We start from the raw sequence: 24,383 nt of genomic DNA, 5'->3' as shown, positions 1-24,383 counted from the left end.
TCTTTAAAGAAAACTGGAACGTAATTCAATTTTCCTTCTAATTCACATTTATGCATCACTTTATGTTGGCCTTATCAAGAGACACAATGTTTGTGTGTCTCTCAAACTTTTGACTTAAAACTTAATTGTTAAGCAGCGCTCCACTTCAGTACCGCTCATGTGGATTCTCACTGAAAGAGTCGACAACAGACGAAATAAAAAGAAGCATCCGGAAGATCAGTTCATAGTCATTTTTATTGAACACAAGAAAAAAGGTCATTGTGAGGGTGTTACACTGCGGCTCATCTCGTTAAAGCCTCGAATCATCACTGATAAAGTGCACTTGCAGTTATCTGCCATGTAGAGACGCGTTCGTCTCGTCGTTCCCCCTCGCCGAGGCCCGGTCATGTCCGACACGGCGCAGAGCGCCAAGACGCGCTGCCAGGACACGACCGAGCGTCCCGGTGAGGAAGAGTGCATAAGTTAATGGAAGCTCGGCATGTTTACGAGTCCGTTCACATCGGCTCCTGCCACAGTTTTCTACAGTCTGAACCCATTATTACTAGAACAACGTGACAAAACGTGAGTGTCGGCGCGTTGCTTTGATGATGCGGTTGTGATTGGAAAAAGGCAGGTTTTTATTCTTCGCTGCCGACCGACCTCAAGCTTAAGATCTCTGCCTATTTCAGATCTTCATTTTAAAAAAATATTTCCTATTCCTAGAGGTACTCTTCCACGTAGCTATAATAAGTACACAAGTGTGTCTTCACGAAGAAAAGTAACGCTCCGCTAAAGACGGCTGCAAAGTCAGTATTTGAATCCGGTTTGGCACGTTTTCCTCCGGTCACGGAGAACAAGAGAGAGAGAGAGAGAGAGAACATCCGGTTCTTCACTTTCAGATCTGCCTCTCCTGCTTCGCTCACGCAAACTAATTTAGTAAATTATTTATCCTACCTTTTATCTACGATGTGTGAAATGGTGATTCCTTACTCATGTGCAGCAAACAGGAATGTCAAAAACATTTGAAGAAAAGAAAAAGTTTGACTTTTCACTACTCTACAGGAAACGGCCAAAAAGCCCCAAACAAAAAAAGAAAAAGAAACCCTCCTAACGGAGGAAAATCTACAGTACAAAGGATTCACAAGGATCCTTGACCTTCAGGACTCCAGTGTGCTACATAGAAACATCTGACAAAAACCAAGACCAAACAAGTGAGCTGGTGTTCAATGTAGGAACGTGGAAAAGAAACAAACAAAACGTTAAAAAACATCTGTGTGCAGTTCCAAAGAGATATGTAGTTAATTTCCCAATAGGTGGGCCGAGTTCCAGAGAAACATTTACCACACCTCTCAAACCTCCCCTTGTTAAAATGACAGCTTTTAGTGGTAAAAACTGGAAGCCTTATTATTAAACGTCGATATTTTTCTCACCTTCAATGTGACAAATATTCTGTGATTCAACTGAAAAACTAATCGATTAGAGGTGAAAATGAAGCAAAAGCTTTAATAAACCTGTTTGCAAAAATGCGCCCGGTCTTAATCTACTGCTTAATTAAAGCCCCTTTTGATTCCATTTCAGAGTTTGTCTTCAATTCGTCTGCCACTTATTGGATCGGAGTGAGATGAAAACAATTTCAGCTTTTAGAATTCCCTTCCATAAATGCAGAAGTAACAAAGGACGAAAAATGATGTAATTGCACAAAGGCACCAGTCAGCATATTGAAAACAGTCATAATTACTAGAGATAATGTGGGGAATGACAAAGACTGGACTTGTTTTTGGTCTCTCCAAAATATGAAGACAACACTGAACCTTCAGCCACAAGATACAACATCCAGAGTGAATCATGGTGGTGGCAGCATCATACTCTGGGGTTACTTTTCTTCAAAGTATTACCGAGTCAGGATGTAGGCATGCCTACAAACTCCTAGCAAAGAAGGTTGAACGCCTAAACTCAATCAAATGGTGCATCATCAAGTATAGGTGTTAAAGCTGCAGTACGTAACTCTTATAAATATGTACATTTACATATGTTTTAAATATGTAAATGATATATGAAAAAAATCCCCCTGCTCCCAATGTAGAATGCAACACTCCCAGTCAGCAACAACCAATCAGAGGCAGGAGGAGTGTCTTAATGCTGCCAATCACACTAGCTGACACGTTGCTAAATGTGATAATGTCAGAGAAATGTTTTACCGTTACGTGTCTGCAGTCACAATGGTCATGCTAACTAGCAAGCTCATAGCAAGCTCTGCTGTGGGGGGTTAGCAGTAATTAACAAATATGTAAAAAATGTAAATAAATCTTTTTTATAAAAGCTACATACTGCAGATTTAAGGCGTGTTCACATTTGTGCAAACAGGTTGTTACTGCTTTTTTATGTTCACTATGTTCATCCTGAACAAATTAGTTTTTCTGTTAATTTGTCCAGGATATGTCATCGCTTTACATTAGATAAATGTAAGAAAAGTTTTAAATAATTTGAAACCAGACTCAAAACCTGCCATTTTAACAGGGAAGTGTAGACTATTGAGATCCACTGTAATCTGATACAGCCAGACACGTCGCACTAGAAAATGATTAACAAATAAACAAATCAGCTACTGATAAAAAAAAAAAAAAGAAAAAAGATGCAAATGCTCCATCTTATCCACGTTTGTTACCAACGTCACATATTGCACTAGTTTTACTTTTCGATGCACATCAAAAGGTTACACCGTTGTGGAATGAGTCTCCTGACTTCGTCTTTTTAACCCATAAGCTTTACGTTGGGTATTACAGAGAGCTTAGGCAACACACCGGCATTTATCAGTCAGCATGAAAAAAAAAGCAGAATAAATATAATAACTTCAATAAATAGTTGAATTCTTTTCAAACCAAAAAATAATAATTCAGCCAATTCCAGGCATCCATTTGATGGGAAAATAATCAGAGTTGCACCAATCAGTTGGCCAGAGATTAGAATCAGTCAATGCTCTGTTAACAATCAGCTCTAATATTTGAATAAATGCATTTTCACACCAACCAACCGCTCTCACGTCTTTTTCTCAGCTTAATAAAATGGTTAAAATGGAGATAGTCAGAGCTGATCGGTATCGGCCCGGAAGCGCCTGATTGGTGCGTCTCTGAAAAGCAGGTGTAGTGTTTAGAGTATGTGGCTCAGTTAGTGTCGAAGGTTCTGATCATTCAGCTACTACGGGTTCCGGATTAACGCTCAGATATTGCTTCAGATTGAGATTTTCTGCGGATTGTACAGCGTTTGTCTCCAGCTTCATCCAGTCGCTTAAAAGTAGAAGAAAAATAGGGAACAGTCCTAATGAGAGGAAACATGACTGGGTGGCACATGATGGACCATACATAATTAAATCTGATATGGTTCAGTTTCTGACCACCGTCTGCAGGAGAACCCCAGGCTACCGGGTTTCTACGTCTGCAGGCGTCTCCCAGCAGCAACGCCACGCTGCTGAGCGTTTTTGCTTTTCCTTAGTAAAGTGCAGTCCAGATGCAGGTGACTAAAAGACTAAAGGAGAAGGAGAGATGAAACAAAAAAAAACACCCAGAAGAGAATTGGCACACATGTCAGAGAGGTGGGGAGGAGCAGGGAGTGGATGTGGAACGTCTGGGTCTCTTATCCTAAAAAAGGTAAGTAAAAAGTAACTCAGTCGCTGATCCGGCGCCGGCATCACTCCCTCGACTGGTAGAAGAGGATGTATCCCGACTCGGAGTTCTTGGAAATGTCTGAGGTGAGTCCGTAGAACTCCTCAATGGCCTGGGCGTCAATTTTCTGCACGACACGGGGAGAAGGTGATGAGAACAGAGAGCGCCCAGACGGACGGACAAAGGCGGGCAGGCGGAGCGACGCACCTCCACTATGTCGTCGTCGAACAGAAGCCAGAAGCCGTGGCTCTTCACTATGGTGATGTAATGACCTCTGTTGGGACCGCTGAGGTCACAGGAAAAAAAAGAAGAAAATAATTTACGTGACTGAATTTTCAGAAACTGCTGCTGAAACTCCACAAGTAGCTCTAAAAAAAATGATAAAGCAACTAATGTCTTAAATATAAATTTGATATATTTATCAAATATATATTTATATTGATATTTATTTATATATCTGCTGGTTTTACCTGTGTATTTTTCTTTCTCCATGTGAAAAATCGGTTTTCCACAAAAAACATGAGTGATATTGTTTTAGATCTTTATTTTAATCTGTTTTTATTAGTCATTAAATTAGAATATACTTTTTTTTTAAATGTCAACATCCAACATAAGGAAACATATCCATCCTGTGCAAATATTTTGTTTTGTCTTTCATTTAAAATCTAAAACAGACAGAAGGATGGGTTCTGTAAATTACCTGAAGTAGATGTTCATCAAAAATTACAAGTTGACTTTTTGTTTTTAAAAGTAACATCTTAGAATTTGACAATCTAAGATGCAAACCCGTTCTCCAAAATAGCTGACGTTAATGTCATGAACAAACTTATTCCCGATTTTTATTGCCGTTCTTATTTAATGGAAATAGAACAATTACGAACTTGTGATTTTTCGACATTAGCGGAATATCGACAAAGTTTTGCGAACACTTTTAATGTAAACACCTCCCTCAGATGGGCCTCACCTCCCACAGTGAACCACCACCGCCACCAGGTCGTACATGCGATCCAGGTTTACCGCGTCCCCAGACGTGTTGAAGAGGCGGAGCTCTAGAGGGAAAACCACCCGATAGGAGAGCTTGGTGTAGCGGTGCAGCTGCTCCATGTACTTGAACCTCTTCAGGTGTAGCGCCAGGATCATAGGAAGCTTCTTCACTCGCATCCTGCAGAGTAACAGGCAGGCTTAGAGAGACATCATAGGCACTGAGCTATGCAAAGGTATTCACACACACAGTTTAAGACCACGCACACACACACACACACACACGCACACACACGCGCAGAGCATTTTATTGAGATTTTACATGATGGAGTAAAAAGATGAGAATCCTTTAAAGTGTGGGCTTCACTGACCGTTTCTGTGCTTCTTGCTTGCTGCAGCATGTTTCACAGTAGTATTTGTATTCACTGCACAAAGTCTCTGTGTTACTGAAGTCCCTGGAGGAGAGAGCATGCCACCGGAGGCTCGGTTAATCTGCCACTGTCTGCTTCTTCTGCTGGGATTCAGCAGCTATCCTACCTGAGACAGTGTGTTATTGATGTGTTCTGCTCCACGTCCACAGAAAGATCCAGGAAGTCCTCGTCTTTGCTGCTGACCTGCAAGACAGAAATGAAAATCCGATGCATCTTTGCCTGATGGACTCAAAGAGGACAGGTCCCACTATCTCAAATTTAAGACGTTCTAAGACAACTATGAATGAAATTTAAGACTAATATTGCAACAAAAATGTACAAAATTTTATACAAGTAAGCTCTATGATGCAAACATGGGACTGTTGTTTTGTTCAGTTTGCCTATGTTGATTTCTGTCTGTCCCTATCAAATAAAGTTACATTTAAAAGAATACAAAATGTTATGAATTTTGGCAAATTCATAATATTTTCCGACAGGAATGACTGGTACTTGATGATCCTCGTCCAGCCGACTTGGCGGTAAATTTGCACTTATCCATGATTGACAAAAGAAACCTAGCTAGCTAGCAAGAGTACATTAGCAGCTAGTTAGCGTTAGCCTGGAGCGCCTCGAGTCATGAAAATGCTAAACTGTTGCCTGATGGGAAGTCCTGCAAAGAAAGGAAAACTACATAGAATATATGAGATTAAATTGTAATGTCTCAACAAAATTTAAGACATAGTCAAGGCCAACTTACATTGTTTTAAGACCTTAATTTTAGATAATGAATTTAAGACTTTTTAAGGATGTGTGAAGAGGTGTTTTATTTCCATGTTGCCCTTCTTAAATGTGTATGTCACAGAGGAAGCGTTGCCGTAACACAGGGCAGAGTCTTGGGTGTTTACAGGGGTTGCTCAGGGCAACCTGGCCCTCTGCTCGCCCTCAGAACTGTGTAAACAAAGCCTCTATAGATCACACCTCCAAATTCAGGGTGATGCGCACACACACTCGAAACCGTGCAGCATTACAAACAAACTAAACAGGTCTGCTCTTACATACTGTTTCACAGTTTAAGCACCGCGTCTCATTGGTCAGTGTGCCTTGGAAGATGTCGTGAACCCATGTGGGCTCCGTTTTGTTCTCCATCTCGGCCTCGGCGGTGACAGCCGTGCCGTTGTTCTTCAGGCGCCCGTTCTGCTTCTCCTGCTTCTTCTCCTCCTGCAGGATGTCCGCCACCGTGTTCAGCAGATAGTTGAGGAATTCGTGGGCATCTTGTTGCATGTAGTTGTCGAACAGATCTGCAGGGAGACGAAAGGTGGGGAGGAAACAAAGATCGCTTTCAGACAGAAACAAGTGGGTCAAAATGTGTGCAGTTTGATCTTATAATGGAGATTTTTTTTTCTCCCTTATTTTGACCTCATACTGCAAGATCAGTCTGTAAGCCCCTCACAAAACCTCCAGTCACTTGTTGTTTAGCCCCGTCTCTGAACATTTGTTTGATTTTTTTGGGTCCATTTTGGTTTCAGTTTTACTCTAAAAGGGATCAGTGTGTAATTTGATATTCATTTAAGTAGAAAAATAAAAAGAATGCACTGATATGAAAACTCGGGGCAATATGAACATCTGATACTAAAATTGCTGTTTATCAATATTTATCAATAGTGCATATATTTCACTACCATTTTGACACTTTTAGGAAAAATATGACCAGAAACAGTTGGCAATAAAATAAAAACAAGAAAAAAGTAAATATTGGATGTTCATATTGGCCCAGTTTTATTAATCGGACTGATATCGAAATGTTGAAAATGGCCGATACTGATGTTAGTGCAGATTTGAGCTAATTATTCAAAAATAATTAACATCTGTGCCGGGTGTGTGCTGGCAAAGCTGGGCATTTAAATGCAAACATAATATTGTAAATATGGACAAGAGAATCAGAAGCATTAATGTGAAACAAGGCACTTAGAGATATGATGATTTTAAGAAAACACGCACACAAAGAAAAACATTTTCTCTTTGCTACTTTATCATAAATCCAAGCAGGATTTTTTTTTTCTAGCAGCAGGAAAGAAAGTATTTAACAATGTGAGTCACCTATTGATGTAACAACATTAGCGTTAGCACTGCTCCTCCTGACTCTACCTCTCCATAAAAAACAGTTTCTCTTTCTGATTTCTGAAACTGTAGGCCAAGTAAACAGAGTCAGCAGACCCTGCTGATAATACATGCAGCACCTGTACACACTCCTGTTTTCATGCATAATGTGAGAGGTGAAACTGAGAAGTGGAGGAGACGAGCTGAGCAGGAAAAAAAAAAAAAAACCTCCACAGAGGAGGCAGCTGACCAAAGCTGGGCCCAGACAGAGATCACATTGTTCATTCATACATAAAGGCCTTCCTGAATATGGACAGTAGAGAACAATCGGGCTTTCTGTCAGCCCCGCTCTGAACGACCTTACCGCCAACATGCAGCTGCCCTTCACTCTAAATATTCAGATTACATTAGAGCTGAAACGGCCGCAAACACACAACACAAACCTGAGCTCTCCACGTATCGCGTTAAGAGAACAGGAAACCTCCCGCTCTACCCAAACCACACAGCGGAGGAGCGTCCATCCGATTATAAGCCTTGGTGTGTTTTAGTCGGCCACGGCGCGCTCACCGTTCTCCTTCCGTAGCCGGGAGATGAACTTCTTGGGCGGGATGACGCCCACTTTCTTCTTCTGCGTGGCGATGGAGTGGAAAAGGTCAGCCAGGCATGTGAGCAGGTTCTCCTTCTTCTTCTGCTGGGCTTTGTAGGCCAGCACGTTCTCCCGGAAAGGCCGGCAGAAGTAGAGGGCCTGCAGCACCGAGTTGCAGTAGCAAGTGTTTCCAAACTGGGGAGAGACGGAGACGGAGGGGCCTAGTCAAAACAAGAACTCCAATACCGTCCAGGTGTACGCTTAGTCTGTAACGCGTGTGTTCATATGAAGTTTAATGTGTTTTAATAAGATTTAATGTGATGGACCAACACAAAGTAAAGCAGAACTGTTTCTTTCACAATCAAAAATCTAAAAAGTGTGTGTGTTCAGCAACCCTGAACACACAGCTAGAGATACAGAGGAACAGTTCCAATCGGAGCACATTTGTGGTTAGAATGGCCCAGTCAAAGTCCACACCTGAATCTGATTAAGAATTAGTGGAAATACCCTGAAAGTGCTGTTCATCGGAGCTCGCTTTGGGGGTGAAAGAACAACAGGTGAAGATTTCTGAATGTGGGATGTGAAAAGGTCCCACAGCTGGAGTTACAGTACAAGTGACTGACTCACCGGGGATCGATAGTGAGAAATACAGATGTTTATTTTGAAAATCATGTTTCGTTTTTCTTCTATTTTATAATTATACACCACTTTGTGTCGGTTCATCACCTTAAATCCCAATAATAATAATAATAAAAAACACAGAAGTTTGTATCTGTAAAGGGACAAAATGTGAAAAACAATGAGAGTAATTATTTGTAAGGTCCCGTATTTAGTGGACAGTGTCGGGAAACGTGTTTGTTCACAGCACATTAAAGATGCAGGACATCCCGTGATTAACAAACAGCTCTGTTACCTTGAACGCCAGCTGTCCAAAAGCAGACGTGACTCAACCCCCCTTCGCCGCTTTGTTTTGAAATGCGACTCCGGTGTTATCTGGCAATGAGTGCTGTGAATGCATGAGAGAATTTAGTGAAACTCACGTTGACCAACCCGAAGTAGTGCTCATTGATCGGGAATTGCTCTGGGCCGATGTCTTTCTCCAGAGCGGAGGCATTGGTGCCCTGCGGGAGCAAAAACATGAGACTTGCCGTCAGGATCGCCAACATGGTCGCCTGCTGGAGACCATGAAGTTACAGCGTGCTGGTTGACTACAGTCAGGGTTTCCTCTAGGAACCATGGCAACGGGTTGTTTGCACGACAGCGGATTACACAACGCCGCTAAATATCATAATGAGGCAGCCTTCAAAATGTACGTACATTACCGTCACTCACATGCAGCAAATGTTAACATTAGGATTGTTTTCACAGGCTTGAATGCAGCCAGTTAATTTTCCCTTTTCTCTACTACGAACTGCGGTCTGTACTTTTCCTTCACTCCTGAAAGCGGCGCAGCGCGCAGTAGCCGGCAACACAGCCGGACAGGAGCCTGTGGTGTTGGTCAGGCCTGTCGCAATAATCAATAAATCAATAAATCAATAAATCAATGAACTGCATGATAAATGAAAACTCGATTTCCATATTGGAATGATTCATCATTTATCTCTTTTTTTCTCTCCATCAAAAACTGGGTGATAAAAGTCTTAAGTTTGGTGTTTTGGTCTCAACCAAATCTTATATTGAAGGACAATTTTGTTTACAAAGACTTCAAAGTTAATTTAATTACATTTTTTTTTGTTTTTTTATATTTAAAATATCTTCCAGTGTTAAATGTTCATTAGAACCTAAAAGTTTACTGATCTTTTAGAATGTGTTCTTGAATTATTATTATGCCATTACCATAATTTTACTTAAAAATTGTCTCAAAACAACAATATTATCGTTTATCACAATAACTTCTGGAACAATTTATTGTCCAGCAAAATGTATTATCGTGACAGGCCTAGTGTTAGTTTTTAGATTTTCCACAATCTGTTACATGCAGAGGAAACTGCAGATGCACTGATCCGATACCAATATCTCTTTCGGTCCGGATATTGAAGAAATCCCTAATTTTACTTTCTGAACAATTTCAAAGAAGGTTTGTTGGAGTTTATTTTTTTGTGTTTGACCAAGGTAGTCAACTTGTTGCTTTTCATTTTCATTTTCTTTATTATTTATTTTTCCATTTCCCTATTAAGCTCCTAATTGCACAGACTGAACAGATTAAAGGTGTGTTATTTTTACATGTTTGACCCAGCTTGTGAAGATATTGATGTATTTAAATACGCTATACAGCGGAAGAGCAATCAAATACATTTATAATTCAGTACATGTATGTCTATGTTTAAAAGTTAAGTCAATTCAGGGTTGTTTTTCTGTATCAGATTGGCATCGGCCGATACAGATATCTGACACAGTTTTAGTATCGGAAGAGAACAAAGGTGGATCGGTGGATTGGGTTTATTAGAGTAAACCCTGATAATAAAGTGTAACAACTAAAAAGGATCTATCATAAAGGCAGAAAAGCGCAGTCTTTCAACGTCGGAAACAGATCCGCTCTAAACAAGCAGAGTCATGTCAAAAGTCAGGAGGATTTAGCTCCTGGTTGCCGAGACGGAGCACTTATCTCCTGTCACAGCCTTTTCTTTTGTATGAGCTCAAAGCTTTTTCCAAATGAACCGCGGCTTTGTCGCGAGAACACAGCGGACAATTTAGTTTGGGGATGCCTTTGACTTTTATTGGCCCTCATTTCTTTCTGTCAAAGCGCAGTCTGAATGCCCCATTGTCCGTTTAACCGCCTCCAGAACATGAACGCAGGTCTGCAAACTGTACCAATCATAGCAGGAAGGTCTGCTAATGCGTACTTTAACTGTACCTAAAAACCCGGCTAATATATACAGAACATTTATGAGAGACAGAGAAAGGACTGACACAGGTTCTGTTGTGGGGAATTAAACTCTTCCTGACACTTTAGACCAGAATGATTACTGCTTATAGTTTTACAGTTACTCACAATGAGCATAAAAATGATCTAAAAAGCAAAAACACTAAAGTTTTATATTTTCTAACCATGTAAAGACATGCAAGCGTTGATGTTCTGCCCAAAATCAGACAGGTCCACTCTTGACCTCAATTATCATGCAGAACATGAACACTGTGGTTCTGACAACCAAAACGAAGGACATAAAAGTTTCACAAGTTTAGTTTAGGTTGAAGTGTGTAATTGAGTACAATTACATATTTTTGTTGGAAAACACAGAAAATATGACAGATTATGATTCCTGATCAAACCAAAACACCAGTTTGACTTCCTGCTGATTTAATGGGAGTCATGTGACCATATTTTCTTACAGTAGACCATGAGGAGAATATGAAAAATGATTTTTAAAGCAGATATAAAAGATTCCTAATTACTGATGAAAGTCTTAAGCATCCTGAAAAAGATGGCACTAATTTGGCACCCAAAAAACATCTGTCCTAGTAATAGCTAAAAACTGCACCTGAACATCTATTAAGATTTATTGATCAACATAAATAACATGGTTAATTCCACCAGTCCTGCCAATCAAACATGAACACTTTTTCTACACACTGCTTTCTTTGATCCTGCTTCCTTCTGTGACTATTTTTGGAAATGCATAGATACGCATCTGCATTTGGACCAAAGGGTGTTTCAGGGCTTTTTGATGTGTCAAATCTTCCAATACTAATTCTTTAAAACACATTTAAAGACATCTTTTTTTTTTTTTGTCTTCTGTGTAAACTTGGCTCCAACTAAAAAAAGAAGAAGATGTAAAAGACATTTCTACTGCAACTTTGGTACTCCAAGCCTCCACAGATCAAACCCCACAATACATGGATCAGTCAAACTTGCACTGGATTATCCTGCACAACAAGCACAATGTTCAAAGTCGTGCAGGGATAAAGTATAACAGTGTGCAAAAGCAGCGCTCAAAGAAGACTAATACTAGCGGGTTTTGACATCAGTGACCCGTCTAAATAAAGCAGGGGCCAGTGGCATTAACACAGGCATTAAGTCTGTTCTTCCCCACTCTTCTCCAGCCATGAACACAACGTTAAACACAGATTAGTGCAGACTCCTGCTCTCTGCTGCAGCTCCATATTATGCAACCGGGACCGACAAGCTGTCAGGGGCTCACGAGCCGCTTCATTCTCCTGTCAGTCTCAGCTGACAGACGAACAAATTACCTACTCTGTGCTGAAACACGCCGGTCTGGTGTACGTGGCCTGTGTGAACAACAAGACCCGGAGATGTGTAAAGAAGCCCCGCAGGGCTTCCCGTGCATCCTCCAGTGAGGAGTCCCAGTCCGGGCGCAGGTGGGAGGCAACCCAGCCACAAACATCCCCGTCCAGCCAGGTTCAAAACTGTTGCTGCAAACCAATCAATAACAACGCGGAGGTTTACTCACCATATTACAAATGGAGGCGATGTTTCTGACAGTCATTTAGTTCACAGTGTCCCCCACACCGCCATTTTTATAAAATAAACAGAGCTGGGCGACGCTGAGAAATGAAGTTCATTCGCAGCCGCGGCTGGAGGCCAAACCGCAACCACGGACGTCGGAGAGCACCATGCAGCCGGGGAAACACCAAGCCGAGGGCCGCGCTGCGCTCACCGTCCGCACGGCTTCATCCTCGCACACATGTTGAAGGAAGCTCAGCTTAAAAACTGACAGCGTCCGGAGGAGAGGAGAAGTTACAGGCGGCAGGTTGCTAGCAGCGACCAGAAAACTATCCCACTGCGCGAGGAAGTGATGTAGTCCCGCCCACTAGAGCAAAGCCCCGCTGCTGATTGGACCAGAGTTACATGTTTGATTGACTGGATAAGCTGACCACACACAGAGCTGCACGGTGAAGTTTAACCGAGTTGCAACCAATCGCCATCAACTAACTGAAAATATTGATTTAGGGACATGTAGTTTATTTGAGGAAAGCGAATTATGCACCTTTCATACAAAGAAAAAACAAAAACAAAACAATGATTAAATAACTAACGTAGTCAAAGGGTTTTCATTTGTCATATATAATTAATCAAGTAGATATATTTAAAATCAAATACGGGAGGCTGGTAGAGAAGTGAATTTCCTCTAGTTTATCCTCTAGTTTTGTCCCTTACTGTTTAAATGCGAGTTAATTAAATGTAAATTTACGTTAAAATATGAAATCAAGTGATGGGTATAATAACAGCGTTCAATCACTTGATGCAATTTTTATACCAATCACTTGGTATTCTGTCTTAATTTTATTTACTTTTAGAATTGTTTTCATTTGAGAAACAACAAAAATAATGGCATATAATTCTAGTAATAAATTATTTCTATTAACTTTAATTCAACTTTGATCATTTTACTATTATTTTTTTATTCAGCTATCTTTACCTTAATAGAATATAATCTAGACATATTGTTTTTGTCGTTAAAAAACATAAACAACTCTTTATGCAAAAGTTGACTTAAAATTACATTTATCCACATGTTTGGTATTTATTCACACAATTCTGTAACAACGTAGCACACAAAACATCTGTTTAGCTTCCTGGGAATATGAAATAAACAAAATGGCTAAATATCTTAATCGGTAAGATTATCACACATAATTTATAATAATTACTTTCATTGTTGACACAATTATAACTTTTTAAACTTCCATTTAGCTAATTTTATTTGAATTTCATTAGATTTCAAATTTTTATCAAGACTAAAGAAGCGTTTTGGAATCAAAAGAAAATTTCTACGTTAAGATGAAAGCTTTTCACACACTTTAAAAAAAAAATCTATAGGATAAGCTTCAGCCTCCTTTACTGCCTAGAGGCGAGCCTTGTTCTCTTCAGACGTGTTATTCACTGGGGATCCTTTTTCAAATGACAGCGGGCAGGTCTCATCACTAACCACTGAATTTGCAGGTATTCTACCCTCTAACCACCAATTAGCCCTCCAATAGGAAGAGGGAGGACATTAATGTCCTTTCTGCAGGGCCCTGCAGGAGCCCTGGGCCCTCAGGACGCACTCATTCACCAGCAGCTCTGCTTGAGCTTTCACGACATTCCTCTTGGTAATTATCCCTTTAGCATTCAAATGTTAACCAAAAAAGATAGGAAAACAACAAATAATTACAACAGACAAACTTCAAACGCAGTGGGAAAGGAGAGATGAATAAAAGCACTCAAGCCAAAACAAATAAGAGGATAATAGAGTTGTCGGTCTGAGCTGCGGAGGATGGGATCGGCTCATTGTTGCTCTGATAAGCATGCTGTTATTGAGAAAGTTGCTTATTGGTGTGCTGTGTCATGTTTATTTATGAATACTTTAATGGGCAGGGAAACAATGACATGTGAGGGCTCCAGACAGAGATGGTTCCCATGACTTACTTTCTATTTCAGTCTGCTCTGCATTAATAGGACTGACTGTGGATGCAGATGCTCCATTTATGACTCGTATGAACTGCCATCACTTGTGTTCCTCCGTTTGGTTTCACTGTTGGCATCTAAATAATCAGGCGAAATAAACTTCTGTACGTCTAATAGTCTTTTTAGGCAACGCTCTTTCAACTTCTTACTTTTTGCCACGGTCCCACTTTTATGTCAACATTTCTTGTATTTATTTATCCGAATTGTGCATGATGGAATTCCATTATAAATCCTGAGTTATGGACCTGTTGAACATTCTCTAAGGAATGCTTTCCCTGCCCTCTCCAGCTGCTTTGCCGTTGACCATATAATTTATATATAATTTGACAATTTGACATTTCAAAAATGAAATTGCTTTTGAAAAAAATATGGAGTTTGTCTGGTGACGAAAAAGAGAGGCCAGAATTTTAAAAAAAAATTCATTTTGTCATAATGACTCACGGAAGCGATGTGTTTAATTTGTGTGAACGGCTTAATTATAACAAGTCGTGTCCACAAACTGTTTTGTTCCCCCTCCCATTTCACCAGACGGGCTACGTAAAAAGAGCTCTTGTTTTTCAGTAAAATGTTTTGCCTCTATATGAGCTGGTTTGTTGTTCATATAAAAATTGGTTTATTTTGCAGAACTGCAATGGAAACACTTTTTTCGCATCACGAGTGACATGATCAATAACTGAATGTTGCCTCTGGTGCAAGAAGAAAGCGACAGGAAGTATTTGGAGGATGATGTCACAGAACAAACTTATTAATGTAAAAAAATGTTATTATTATTTTTTTTATATTATCAGAATATTGAGAAAGTTTTTCTCACATTTGTAAAGGAAAAGCAACAAGTGTCAGTCCAGGTGGACGGTCATGTGTTGATAGGTTTACGGTTGTGCTCTCTTTCAGAAATGGAGCTTGTTCTATTTTCTACTACGACTGGGACAATGCAAATGGCCACCAGACTTCTCCCTATAAATACAATAAAATAAATCATGCACACTTTTCCTTCCACTTCAGAGTTTTGCATTATATTGTGTTTGTCTGTCACATGAAATCCTACTAAGATAAACTTTTGGAGATTTTCTAGCTCAGCAGTGTTTCCCCCCCCCCCCAGCAGGTGAACCTCAGTGCAGCCGCTTTGCCTGCCCTGTCATGGCGCCGAAGTGGAACTGCGCATGCACACACATGAGATAAATGAAAAAAAAAATAAATAAATTCTTGAGCTCAGAATATGCTTCCAGTAAATGAGGCTGGCTGCACTACTAAAAAGCGCTGGTGACCTTCCTGCGGTTCTGCTTCAACAAAGAGAGGTAAAATGAATTATGCATAATTTCCGTGCCGCCAGGAAAAAAGTCCTTTAGATTTAGCTTTGTGATCGAAAGCAGCCTTGTTACATCTGGCACGATCACAGAGGTGGCTTGAACTTACTCTGTACAGAGAGGGAGTTTCATGACGGCTGCAAACAGATGAACCACAACAAATGTCTGTATGAAGATCAGCAGTGGCTTTTGAGTCCACTGTGATCACTTTGTTTGATGTAAAGGTTTCTATACCACTGAACTTCTGGACATTATAGCCAAAAAAATCTATCTCTTATTGGTATTTTATGTGATAGACAAAGTAGAAAACAAAAATACGGCCTGGCTTTTAATTCAGTCCGTTTTACTTTGAGTGCCACTAACAGAAATACCTACAAACCTACCAAGACATGGCCTAAGATGACAGACAAAGAGAGAGAGAGAGCAGTAATCAGAGAAACAAACAAAGAGGATCATTGTTACTCTGGAGAAGAAGCACAGATCCACAGCTCAGGTGGGGGAATCTGTCAACAAGATGGCTTTATGGAAAGGTGTGAGGAATCTGATAGATATTTCACAAAGACTGGGCAATAGTCCATTCTTTGAGGAGACATACCACCAAGTAAGTGCAGTGAAGAGGGTATCTAGGGGCGACTGTGACTCATTGGGTAGAGTTGTCGTTTGTTGGTTAGATTCCAGCTGCCTCCTGTCACGTGTTGATGCACTCCTGGAAAAGACTTAACCCCAAGTTGCCCACCAGTCTGTATATTGGTGTATAAATGTCTGTCCCTGTGCGAGTGCGAATCGGTGAATGTGGCTAGTGTAACGCGCTTTGAGTGGTCAAAATGTCTGGAAAAGTCAATTCATTTTTAATTAGAGGGGGTAAGGAGGGGGAGGGGTGAATACAAATGCTCACCACACTTTTCAGAAAGAAAAAATTCCAACATTTTGTTTCACCTTTGTTTTTTAGTATTTAGTATATTTATTAGGCTTTTCAAACCTCATATTTTTTTTTAAAAATCACAATTCCAACAAGGAAGAAGAAAAAGAAAAAATAAACACAATACTGGATGTTTCAGTATCTGCGGAAACATCCAACATTTCCGTAAATACTGTCACCTACAAGGTATGTAGCAAAAACTAAATAAAAAAAAAAACTAATACCATACAAAAACCTCATATTTGTTTTTTAATATTAAATATTTGCTTTCTTTGAGTTCCCCTCATTTACTTCCAGGGGCATTTCTCTTTCAAATTCATCCAAGTGTTGGAAAGATCAAAGTGCCAGTCTTATCGTCATTTCTGCCTCAGCTATCCGTTTTAAAATCAGGAACTCGAACCAAAACGACATTATTCATTCGAGGAATTGTTACCTTGCTCATCCAACACGCGTGCCCGTGCACAAGCCTTGGTTGGATCATCTGTGCTGCAGCTTTAGCTCTGAAATCAACTGCAATATTTCAGGCAGACAGGAAGAAAAACAATAAGAGCCAGCCATGGGAAGAGAGAACCCTTAAGACACAAAGGTGAGTTTATTAGCGGCTGAGCGCATGAGCTTTTGAGCGATATTAGGTTCTGGTACATTCTGTTCCCAGCAGTTTCTGGTTTGCATGTACAGTGCCCCCCCCCCGCCTCTATAAACAGAGGAGCGGGCCAGGATGGGTGCAGAAAGTCAGCAGCTTTACTGCAGAGTTAGCACACTGGCACGCAGAATGTTTTCTGTGTCAACAAGACCTAAACACGAAGACATAATAAAACAGACGCAATGCAACGCTATAAAATATACAACCAAGCAGGGCAAAAAGACAAAAACAAAATTGAAACCTAAGTGGATTTTTTTTTTATGTGTAGCTTCATAAGCCAAAATAAAGCTACACTTTAATAAGGCATCATAAAAGGGAGAAATGAGAGAAATGAAATTGGTTTCAAACGTCTTTGTGGGTGAAGCAATCTCCAGTTGGGTTTTTTTTTTGGCAGACTGAAATGAAAACATCTCATGGAAATATTAACACACAGTATCTGACTGTGTACAGCAGTATGCGTTTCGCCCTGAAACAACAAAACCCAGTGTAATGAAGCCCAGTGTAGCCCACACACAACCCGAGTTTCATGCTGCATTTATTTCAGATAAACACCTAAAAAAGCCTCCATCACATTTGGCCTTAATGTTTTACCTCTAACTGCTCTTCAGTGTTCTTTTATTATTCTCAAACAAATCTGCGAGGCCTTCTTTTGCAAAACCACCATTAAAACTTAGGCTGATGGCAATAAGGGCTTCCATCCTTAAAGACGTGGATAAATCTTCAAGATATCAGCGGAAAGATGCAAAGACAATTTGAATGACAATTAATATTTTTCTTTATTTTCTTTTTAAAAACTGTTTCTTCTTTTGTATTGTTTTATTATTTTTAAAAGATACCTGTCTCACTTCTTGTTTAAAAAAATCATCTTTTGTAAAAGTCTTAAAACTGCCTGTTAATAGTAAATATACATCACATTCTTCACAGATTTTTCTGTGTAATACTTTTAAAAACCGTGCATCCTTTGCTCTTGCACCTTGAGACATTAATGCAATAAGCACAGGGACATTATAAGTCTTTACAATGACCAGTTTGGTCTTTTTCGGGGACTTGGCTGAGGGTACATCTCGTCTCTCTGTTGGCTGATCTGAGCGACCTCGGCACACCGTCTGCAGTCAGACCGCAGCGTCAGATAAGGCCTCCCTGACTGTGACGTAAACCACTTCGCTAAAGCGTTGTGCGCCACTCTCTCTTCTGATGTTATATATATATATATATATATATAATCGCTTCTAGCTTTTTTTTTTCTTCAGGTCAACATCATTCAGATCCGCATGTCTGCGATCTTTTTACTTTAGTTCTGATTCAGCTGTGTTTATGCAGCTTTTCATTAACTTCTAAAATCTTGAGAAAACCAGTCCAAACATTGACCCGTTATTGATTCAACCTAAATGCTTCATTAACACATTTTGCGTTGAAAAGCAACAAAAATAATAGGAGAGTCTACGTGCATTTTATTCGGGTGAAAAATAAACCCGCGGCCTCTCCTGCTGCCGTCTCCAAGTCCACCTTTCTGCCTCACAACCACCTGATTCCAGCGAAGCGGCGACGTCAATAGCAGCATTGTTCTCACCGAGCAAAGCAGAGAGCAGGAGGCTGGCCAACACAGAACGCCCTTCAAACCGGCTGCTTCTTCAGTTACACGCATTTATACGACTGTATATTAACATGGGAATTGCTCGGTGCAATCTGATTAATGCGTAGCACCCAGCTGAACAAAGTCACGCGAGATGGAGCAATTCTGGATGAGAAACAGTAAAAAGACAAGTTAAAGACAGTAAAAAGAAATGAAACAGTTAAAAAAAACAACTAAAGTGAGATGAAAATGAAATCTGGAACAATTCTCGATGAGAAACAGTAAAAAGAGAAGTTAAAGTTAAAGGATGATAAGCATTAGGAAGACGTGTGGAATGTTCCAGGAATGTTTCAGTCAATACGTCCAGGCAGATATCAGAAACGTTACTTATTGAACATACAATACAGTACATGCCAGTCTACCATGTACTGGTGCATGGTAGACTAGGGGCGACTTGCAGAAGTGAAGATTTCATCACAATACAGACACAAAATCCATCATATTTTGTTGTCATTTTAAATGGTTGACCAACACAAAGTAGTGCAACTCAGCTTCCATTGGCGCTGCTCTGCGGGTGAATGGATTCGTGCGTTACTGCTGCACTAGGAGGTGCATCGATTTATTGCTGCCACTTTCCTTAATTTCTTCTTAAAAGATCGGTAATCTGCGATCGGCCAGAAAACTGAGATCGGTGCACCCCTAGCTGCCACTGTTGTAATTATGGTTGCAGGTTTCTTTAGAACCAGTTGTCCAAGTTCCCCAATAGAGTCAATAAATGATCAATCCGTTAGGCAGCTAGCGTAGCCTGCCTATCTCCATACCTCTGTGAATCACAGATTCTCAGTTGGCTTTAGGTCTGAACTTTGACTAGGTCCTTTCTTTCAGCAACATGCTTTGATCTAAAATATTCTATTGTATGAAGCTGCATGCTTAGAGTCCTGGTAGAAGGTGAACCTCAGTCTCATCCCCAACAGGTCATCTTCCAGCACTGTCCTCTACTGGACTTCAGCCATTCTCTGATCGACTCTGACAAATTTGCCTTCGCCGTTGATGAAAAGCGCAGCATCACCCTGACTCCACCATGTTTTAACGTGGGGAAGACGTGTGGAGCGTTAGATTAGGGTTACGCAAGCAGGCCATAAAGTTCAGTTCTGGTTTCATCTGACCAAATGCTGCTTTGACATGCTTGAAATACTCAAACAGCAAAAGGAGCCATTCCGTCGACTGAAATCTATTAAAGTCATAGTCATTTTTAGGGGGACAGAACCTGGAAAAGCTCAAGGGGACAAATTCCTCCGCTAGATTCTTTAAATCCCCCACATATTTTCCACATCTCTCCAGGAGCTTCAGATTCCTCGCGTTGCCCCCTTCTCCGGAGGGAGTCGCAACGGCGTTTCATCCTGATCGCAGTCAATACAACAATAGATCTGCTTGTATCAGCGAATGTCTGCAGCGAGATGAGATGGCTGCAGAAAGCGCTGGAGCTTGACCCACTTTCCAGTGCTGTGAAGCGCAGAAATTCATCCTGCCAGGTGCGCCGGGAGATTGGGAGTTCTGTTCTGCTGGGTGAACTTCACTACAGCTTTTACTTATCTTTATAAAATACGGACTGGAATGCCAAACAGCTTATATAGATAAAAAAAAAAAAAGTCACACAAATACTGGAGTCAAAATTGGAGTCTTGAGAAACGCCACTTCAGGTTTCCTCCTCGTTCAGCTAAGGTCTCTGATTTCGAAATTCTGACTTTGTAGAAACTTTTATATTATGATCCTGTTTTTTGTGTGCCTGGATTAAGCCTTGATGTGGAGGAATCTCTTATTCTTTTGGCTGTTGACGCAGCTGCTGCAAAACATGACAAAGGAGTCTCATTTTTTTTCACAGCAGAATGCTAAAAACTGTCTTTAGAGATGTGTCACTGCCCTCACCTTGAATTTCTCTTCTGCGTCAAGCTGGGTGAATGTGTGGCAGAATTCTATGAAAGTGAATTCTTGTTTTAAATTTGTATTTGTTGTGTGTGTTAATGCATTATCAATACAGAAGCAAAGCAATTCTGTGTGGATTTTCTGCAGAGCTCTTTTCTTTATTTGGCGTAACATGACAGCTCTAGTTCCTGACACATTCTCAACATAAATATCACAGAGGAGTCATATTCTTCATTTTTGACTGAATGACATCAAAACGCCAACTGGAATTTCAAAAAATACATTTGCTAAATGGAAGCATTCCAATAAAAAAAAAACAGCAACAAACAAACAATAAAAACAAAACAAAACAAAACAAAAAACTTATGTCAGGTCCTGGGTTGTTTGGGGTTTGATTTATTGATTCTAGTTTTATTATTTTTCTGTGTTTTTTTTTATTTTAGCTTCTTTCTTTGATTAGATCAGCATTGTTTCTGTTTTTACCTTAAGTTAATCATACTGATTCTGTTGGATTAATTTCTCTCTCTCTCTCTCTCTCCTCTCACACCTGCAGCTCGTTTCTAATCAGCCATCTTTAATCAAGCGCCTCATTAACTTATTCTCAGTCATTCTTTGGTAAATCCCGTTACTATCCTGTCAATATCCTGCCATCTTTTCCCTTGGATTTATTTGTTTGTTCTGTTGTGGCTCTCAGTGTTCCCTGTGTTTTTTTTGTAAGTTTTCTTCATTTCTCTCTCTCTTTTTTAAATTTTTATTAAATATTCATCAATTAATCGGCGCCTCTGCCTGCTACATTTGGGTCCATCATCACCACATCCAACCTCAAGTTTTTTTTGTTTTGTTTTTTTTTCAAATATTTTTTGCACTAGGATGAAGTGGTTTTTCATTTGTGTCGAAATTACTTAGAAAAACTGCAAATGGAAAACACTTTTTTTCGCATTACACGAGTGTGACAAACAACCGGAAGTTACCACCGGTGGGAAAAGACGAAGAAGACAACAGGAAGCGGTAGGAGGATGAATTTGAGCAATTTATGCCGTGAACAGTCTTATTCTTGTTTAATGGAAATACTGCAATTGCAAAGTTGTTTTTATTTTATTTTATATTAGCGGCATATCAACATAGTTTTGCGCACATTTGTAATGGAAACTCAGCCGCTGTGTTTGGTTAATTGGTCTCTAAATTGTCCGTAGGTATATGCGTGAGTGTGTGTGTGTGTGTGTGTGTGTGTCTCTGTGATGGACCGAGGCTAAGAAAGTTATGTTTCTCACAATATGTTCCCTTTTAGTGTCATTTTGAGTCCGTCCATGTTGCCCACTGCGTGTTCAGTTAAGAGCCAGGATGCAGCAGATTTCTCTACATGAATTTAGTGACATAATGACTCGGCGCACATTGCTGCGGCGCTTTCCCTCCGTCCTCCTGGCGCAAGCCTTTTCCTCCTTGTACATAGGGAACAGATCAGACACAGATCAGGGAACAGAATGTACCGTTCGAGACCTCTAACGCATATCCTCTATTATCGCCCTCAGCGGTTTGGCTCGTCTCTCCTCTTCTTCTGCCCTTCTCCGTCTTCGGCATCCTAATGACCCCGAGTCATGTCACCGCACTGCGTGCAGAGCGCGTCTCTGAAAGGCAGGCTGTGGGGGGAAACGCAATGATCCCGTGGATTTTGCGGGTTGGCTGGGATAAACGGGGAAGGAGACATGAGTCCTCATGAGCAGCGCTGTGGAGACGCACCAACTCTACAGTATCTTTGTGAAAGTTTGATTTGTTTCAACAAAAAACAGCAAAGTCAGGAGAAAACTATAAACCCTCCATCTCTTTCTTCAGCTGCAAACTCTTGGTCAGATTCACACAATCTGCTTTTCCAGTAGCACTTTCTGTTAAGGCACATAGATTAACGCAACACCTTCTGTTTTCTCTCAAGCTCTCCTACAACTCAGTCACCCACGCAGCCTCCCGTCTGCCTCTGAATCACTCACAGACGTTCACGGGGAAATGCTTTATGTTTTTGTGTGCGACATCTCTGAGCTGGCAGGATAACTACTGCGGATCCACCACAGCGAGAGCGTCGGCGTAGGTGTGAGGCTGCACATGAATGGAAGTGGGACCTGCCAGCGACGGCGTAGAGTGTGTGGCATGGGAGGAGGCTTTTCCAGCTGCTTCGGAGTAGATCCTGCTCGACTGAAGGTGATGAAGATGAAATCATGACAGATGAGCTTAGCAGGGACCAGGCAGCGTTACCTGAGTTCAGGTGTGAAGGTTGAAGCTGCTGGGGGGAAACAAAAAGTTTCCTTCTTTTACTCAATAGCAAAACGTTCATTATTTGTCACTGAATTACTTATTGAGTTTGATGCCCCGTCTTTCTGCGCTGTAAACAACCATCCTCCACTGCGAAGAGAGAAGAGCCGAGCTGAATGAGGCGACTGTTAACATGTGGAAGCGTGGCCAACACGAACTGAACGGCCAATGGTCAGACGACGCTCGGTCCACTAACTCAGTAGACGGGGTTTTTTTTTTTTTAGAGACAAATGCTTCTGTCTGTGTCTGATGGTTGTTTTCCATTTTCATCACTGGGCTGTCATTGTGCACATAAGTCATAGGAGAGGCCAAATTTTGTAAGTAAATAATCATTTGTTAATACAAGGATGAATTTGATTATTTCCAGTTTAGACAAAATTGAAGTTAAGTCAAAAATATAAGCTTTTGGATATAACGGTATTAAAAAAGAGTGTTTAATGACAGAGATGGTGTGCCTTGAACCCTTTTAAAGAAGTGCTTTGATTTAAAAAAAAATCTCTTTCTACATTTATTTGACCTTTTTCCTAAACTGGACAATTATATTCAACATTACACATCAAGGTGTAAGGGTTGTTGAAAAGCATCTCTTCTCACTCCATTCACCAGGAGATACCATTATCCGTCCAAACTTGGCATCAGACCGCAGGAGCTCAACTTAACACCGTTATCTTGTTGCATTAAGACTCCTCTTCTCCATCCATCTGCTGCTCAAATCTCCTTTCTTCCTGTTTTTCCACTTTTTTTTTTTCTCGCACATTTAAGCCAGCAGTTTTGTGTCTGCAGGTGTCCTAATCCACCTGCATTTGGGTCCATTCTTCCTGCAGGTGGGAGTGACAGCGGCAAGCCTGCATGTCGGTCTCGACACCGGATTTAATTCGGTCCTGACAGACAAAGACCGGAGACGACAGACACGTGACGAAAGCCAGGTCATTAAAAGTTACGATGCGGGGGAAAATAATGCCAGCTGATGGACCAAAACGTGTGAAAGAAATAACATGACCAGATGAAATATTTTTAATGGCTTTTTTATTTTTTATTTATTTTTTTATGGCTTTTTATTTTTTTATTTTTTTTTATTTCCCCTCCTGCCATGCAATCCAAGTCACTCAAACATTGTTCCTATGTTCTTGTTACGTTTGAGGCAGTGAGAGGAACGGGTCACAACGTCCCACTGACGCTTGTGATAAGAGCTGCACCGAACTCACCGGAGGGGAAGACGGAGCATCGTGTTGACTCTGCTGCACATAAAGGTGAGACATTTCTCATCACATTACAGTGCCTTTCAAAAGCGTTCCTGTGCACTAGGTTTTTACACACTGGGACCTTACAGCCACAATGATGCATTTTATGAAAGCTTTATGCATTAGATCGGCACAAAGCGACGCATAATTGTGACCTGGAAAGTATAGAGCATGCAGATTTTTCAAATCAAATTCTTAAAAAATGTGACTGAGATGGAGGGGAGGGAGGGAGGGAGTAGAGATTTGAAGCAGGAATTACCTGTAATAACCCAAGCTTTGAAGGTCTCTGAGTTCAACCCACCATCATAGGGACATGCTCAAATAATGTGTCCTCTCGCCTAGCAAAATGTAGCTCTGCAAA

At 40.6% G+C, this 24,383-nt stretch overlaps 1 protein-coding gene across 2 annotated transcripts; it reads right to left on the bottom strand.

Annotated features, from left to right (window-relative positions):
- Positions 1–216: 216 nt before the first annotated feature.
- Positions 217–12,586, bottom strand: usp46 (ubiquitin specific peptidase 46). Of its 2 annotated transcripts, XM_008407482.3 has the most exons (9): positions 12,122–12,586; positions 8,753–8,833; positions 7,694–7,907; positions 6,089–6,327; positions 5,157–5,233; positions 4,991–5,074; positions 4,603–4,800; positions 3,846–3,924; positions 217–3,765 (listed from the first exon to the last, which is right to left on the bottom strand). In XM_008407482.3, the coding sequence occupies exons 1-9, from the start codon at positions 12,155–12,157 to the stop codon at positions 3,664–3,666; spliced, it is 1,110 nt and encodes a 369-aa protein (XP_008405704.1). In that variant the 5' UTR covers positions 12,158–12,586; the 3' UTR covers positions 217–3,663. The 2 variants fall into 2 exon arrangements, with proteins under 2 accessions (XP_008405704.1, XP_081462700.1); XM_081606574.1 differs by lacking the exons at positions 8,753–8,833; positions 12,122–12,586 and adding an exon at positions 8,626–8,729.
- Between the last annotated feature and the right edge of the window lie 11,797 nt (positions 12,587–24,383).

This window comes from Poecilia reticulata, chromosome 4 (genome assembly GCF_904066995.2).
Source record: "Poecilia reticulata chromosome 4, P_reticulata-male-v2, whole genome shotgun sequence".
Classification (NCBI taxonomy): domain Eukaryota; kingdom Metazoa; phylum Chordata; class Actinopteri; order Cyprinodontiformes; family Poeciliidae; genus Poecilia; species Poecilia reticulata.
This window is presented reverse-complemented; position numbering and strand designations above follow the sequence as displayed.

Coding starts and splice junctions, on each gene's coding strand:
- usp46 (XM_008407482.3), bottom strand. CDS start 12,157: ATGACTGTCAGAAACATCGCCTCCATTTGTAATATG. Junction 7,908..8,752: donor ACTACTTCGGGTTGGTCAAC/GTGAGTTTCACT, acceptor GTCTCTCCCCAG/TTTGGAAACACTTGCTACTG. Junction 4,801..4,990: donor AAGCAAGAAGCACAGAAACG/GTCAGTGAAGCC, acceptor GTTACTCTGCAG/GATGCGAGTGAAGAAGCTTC.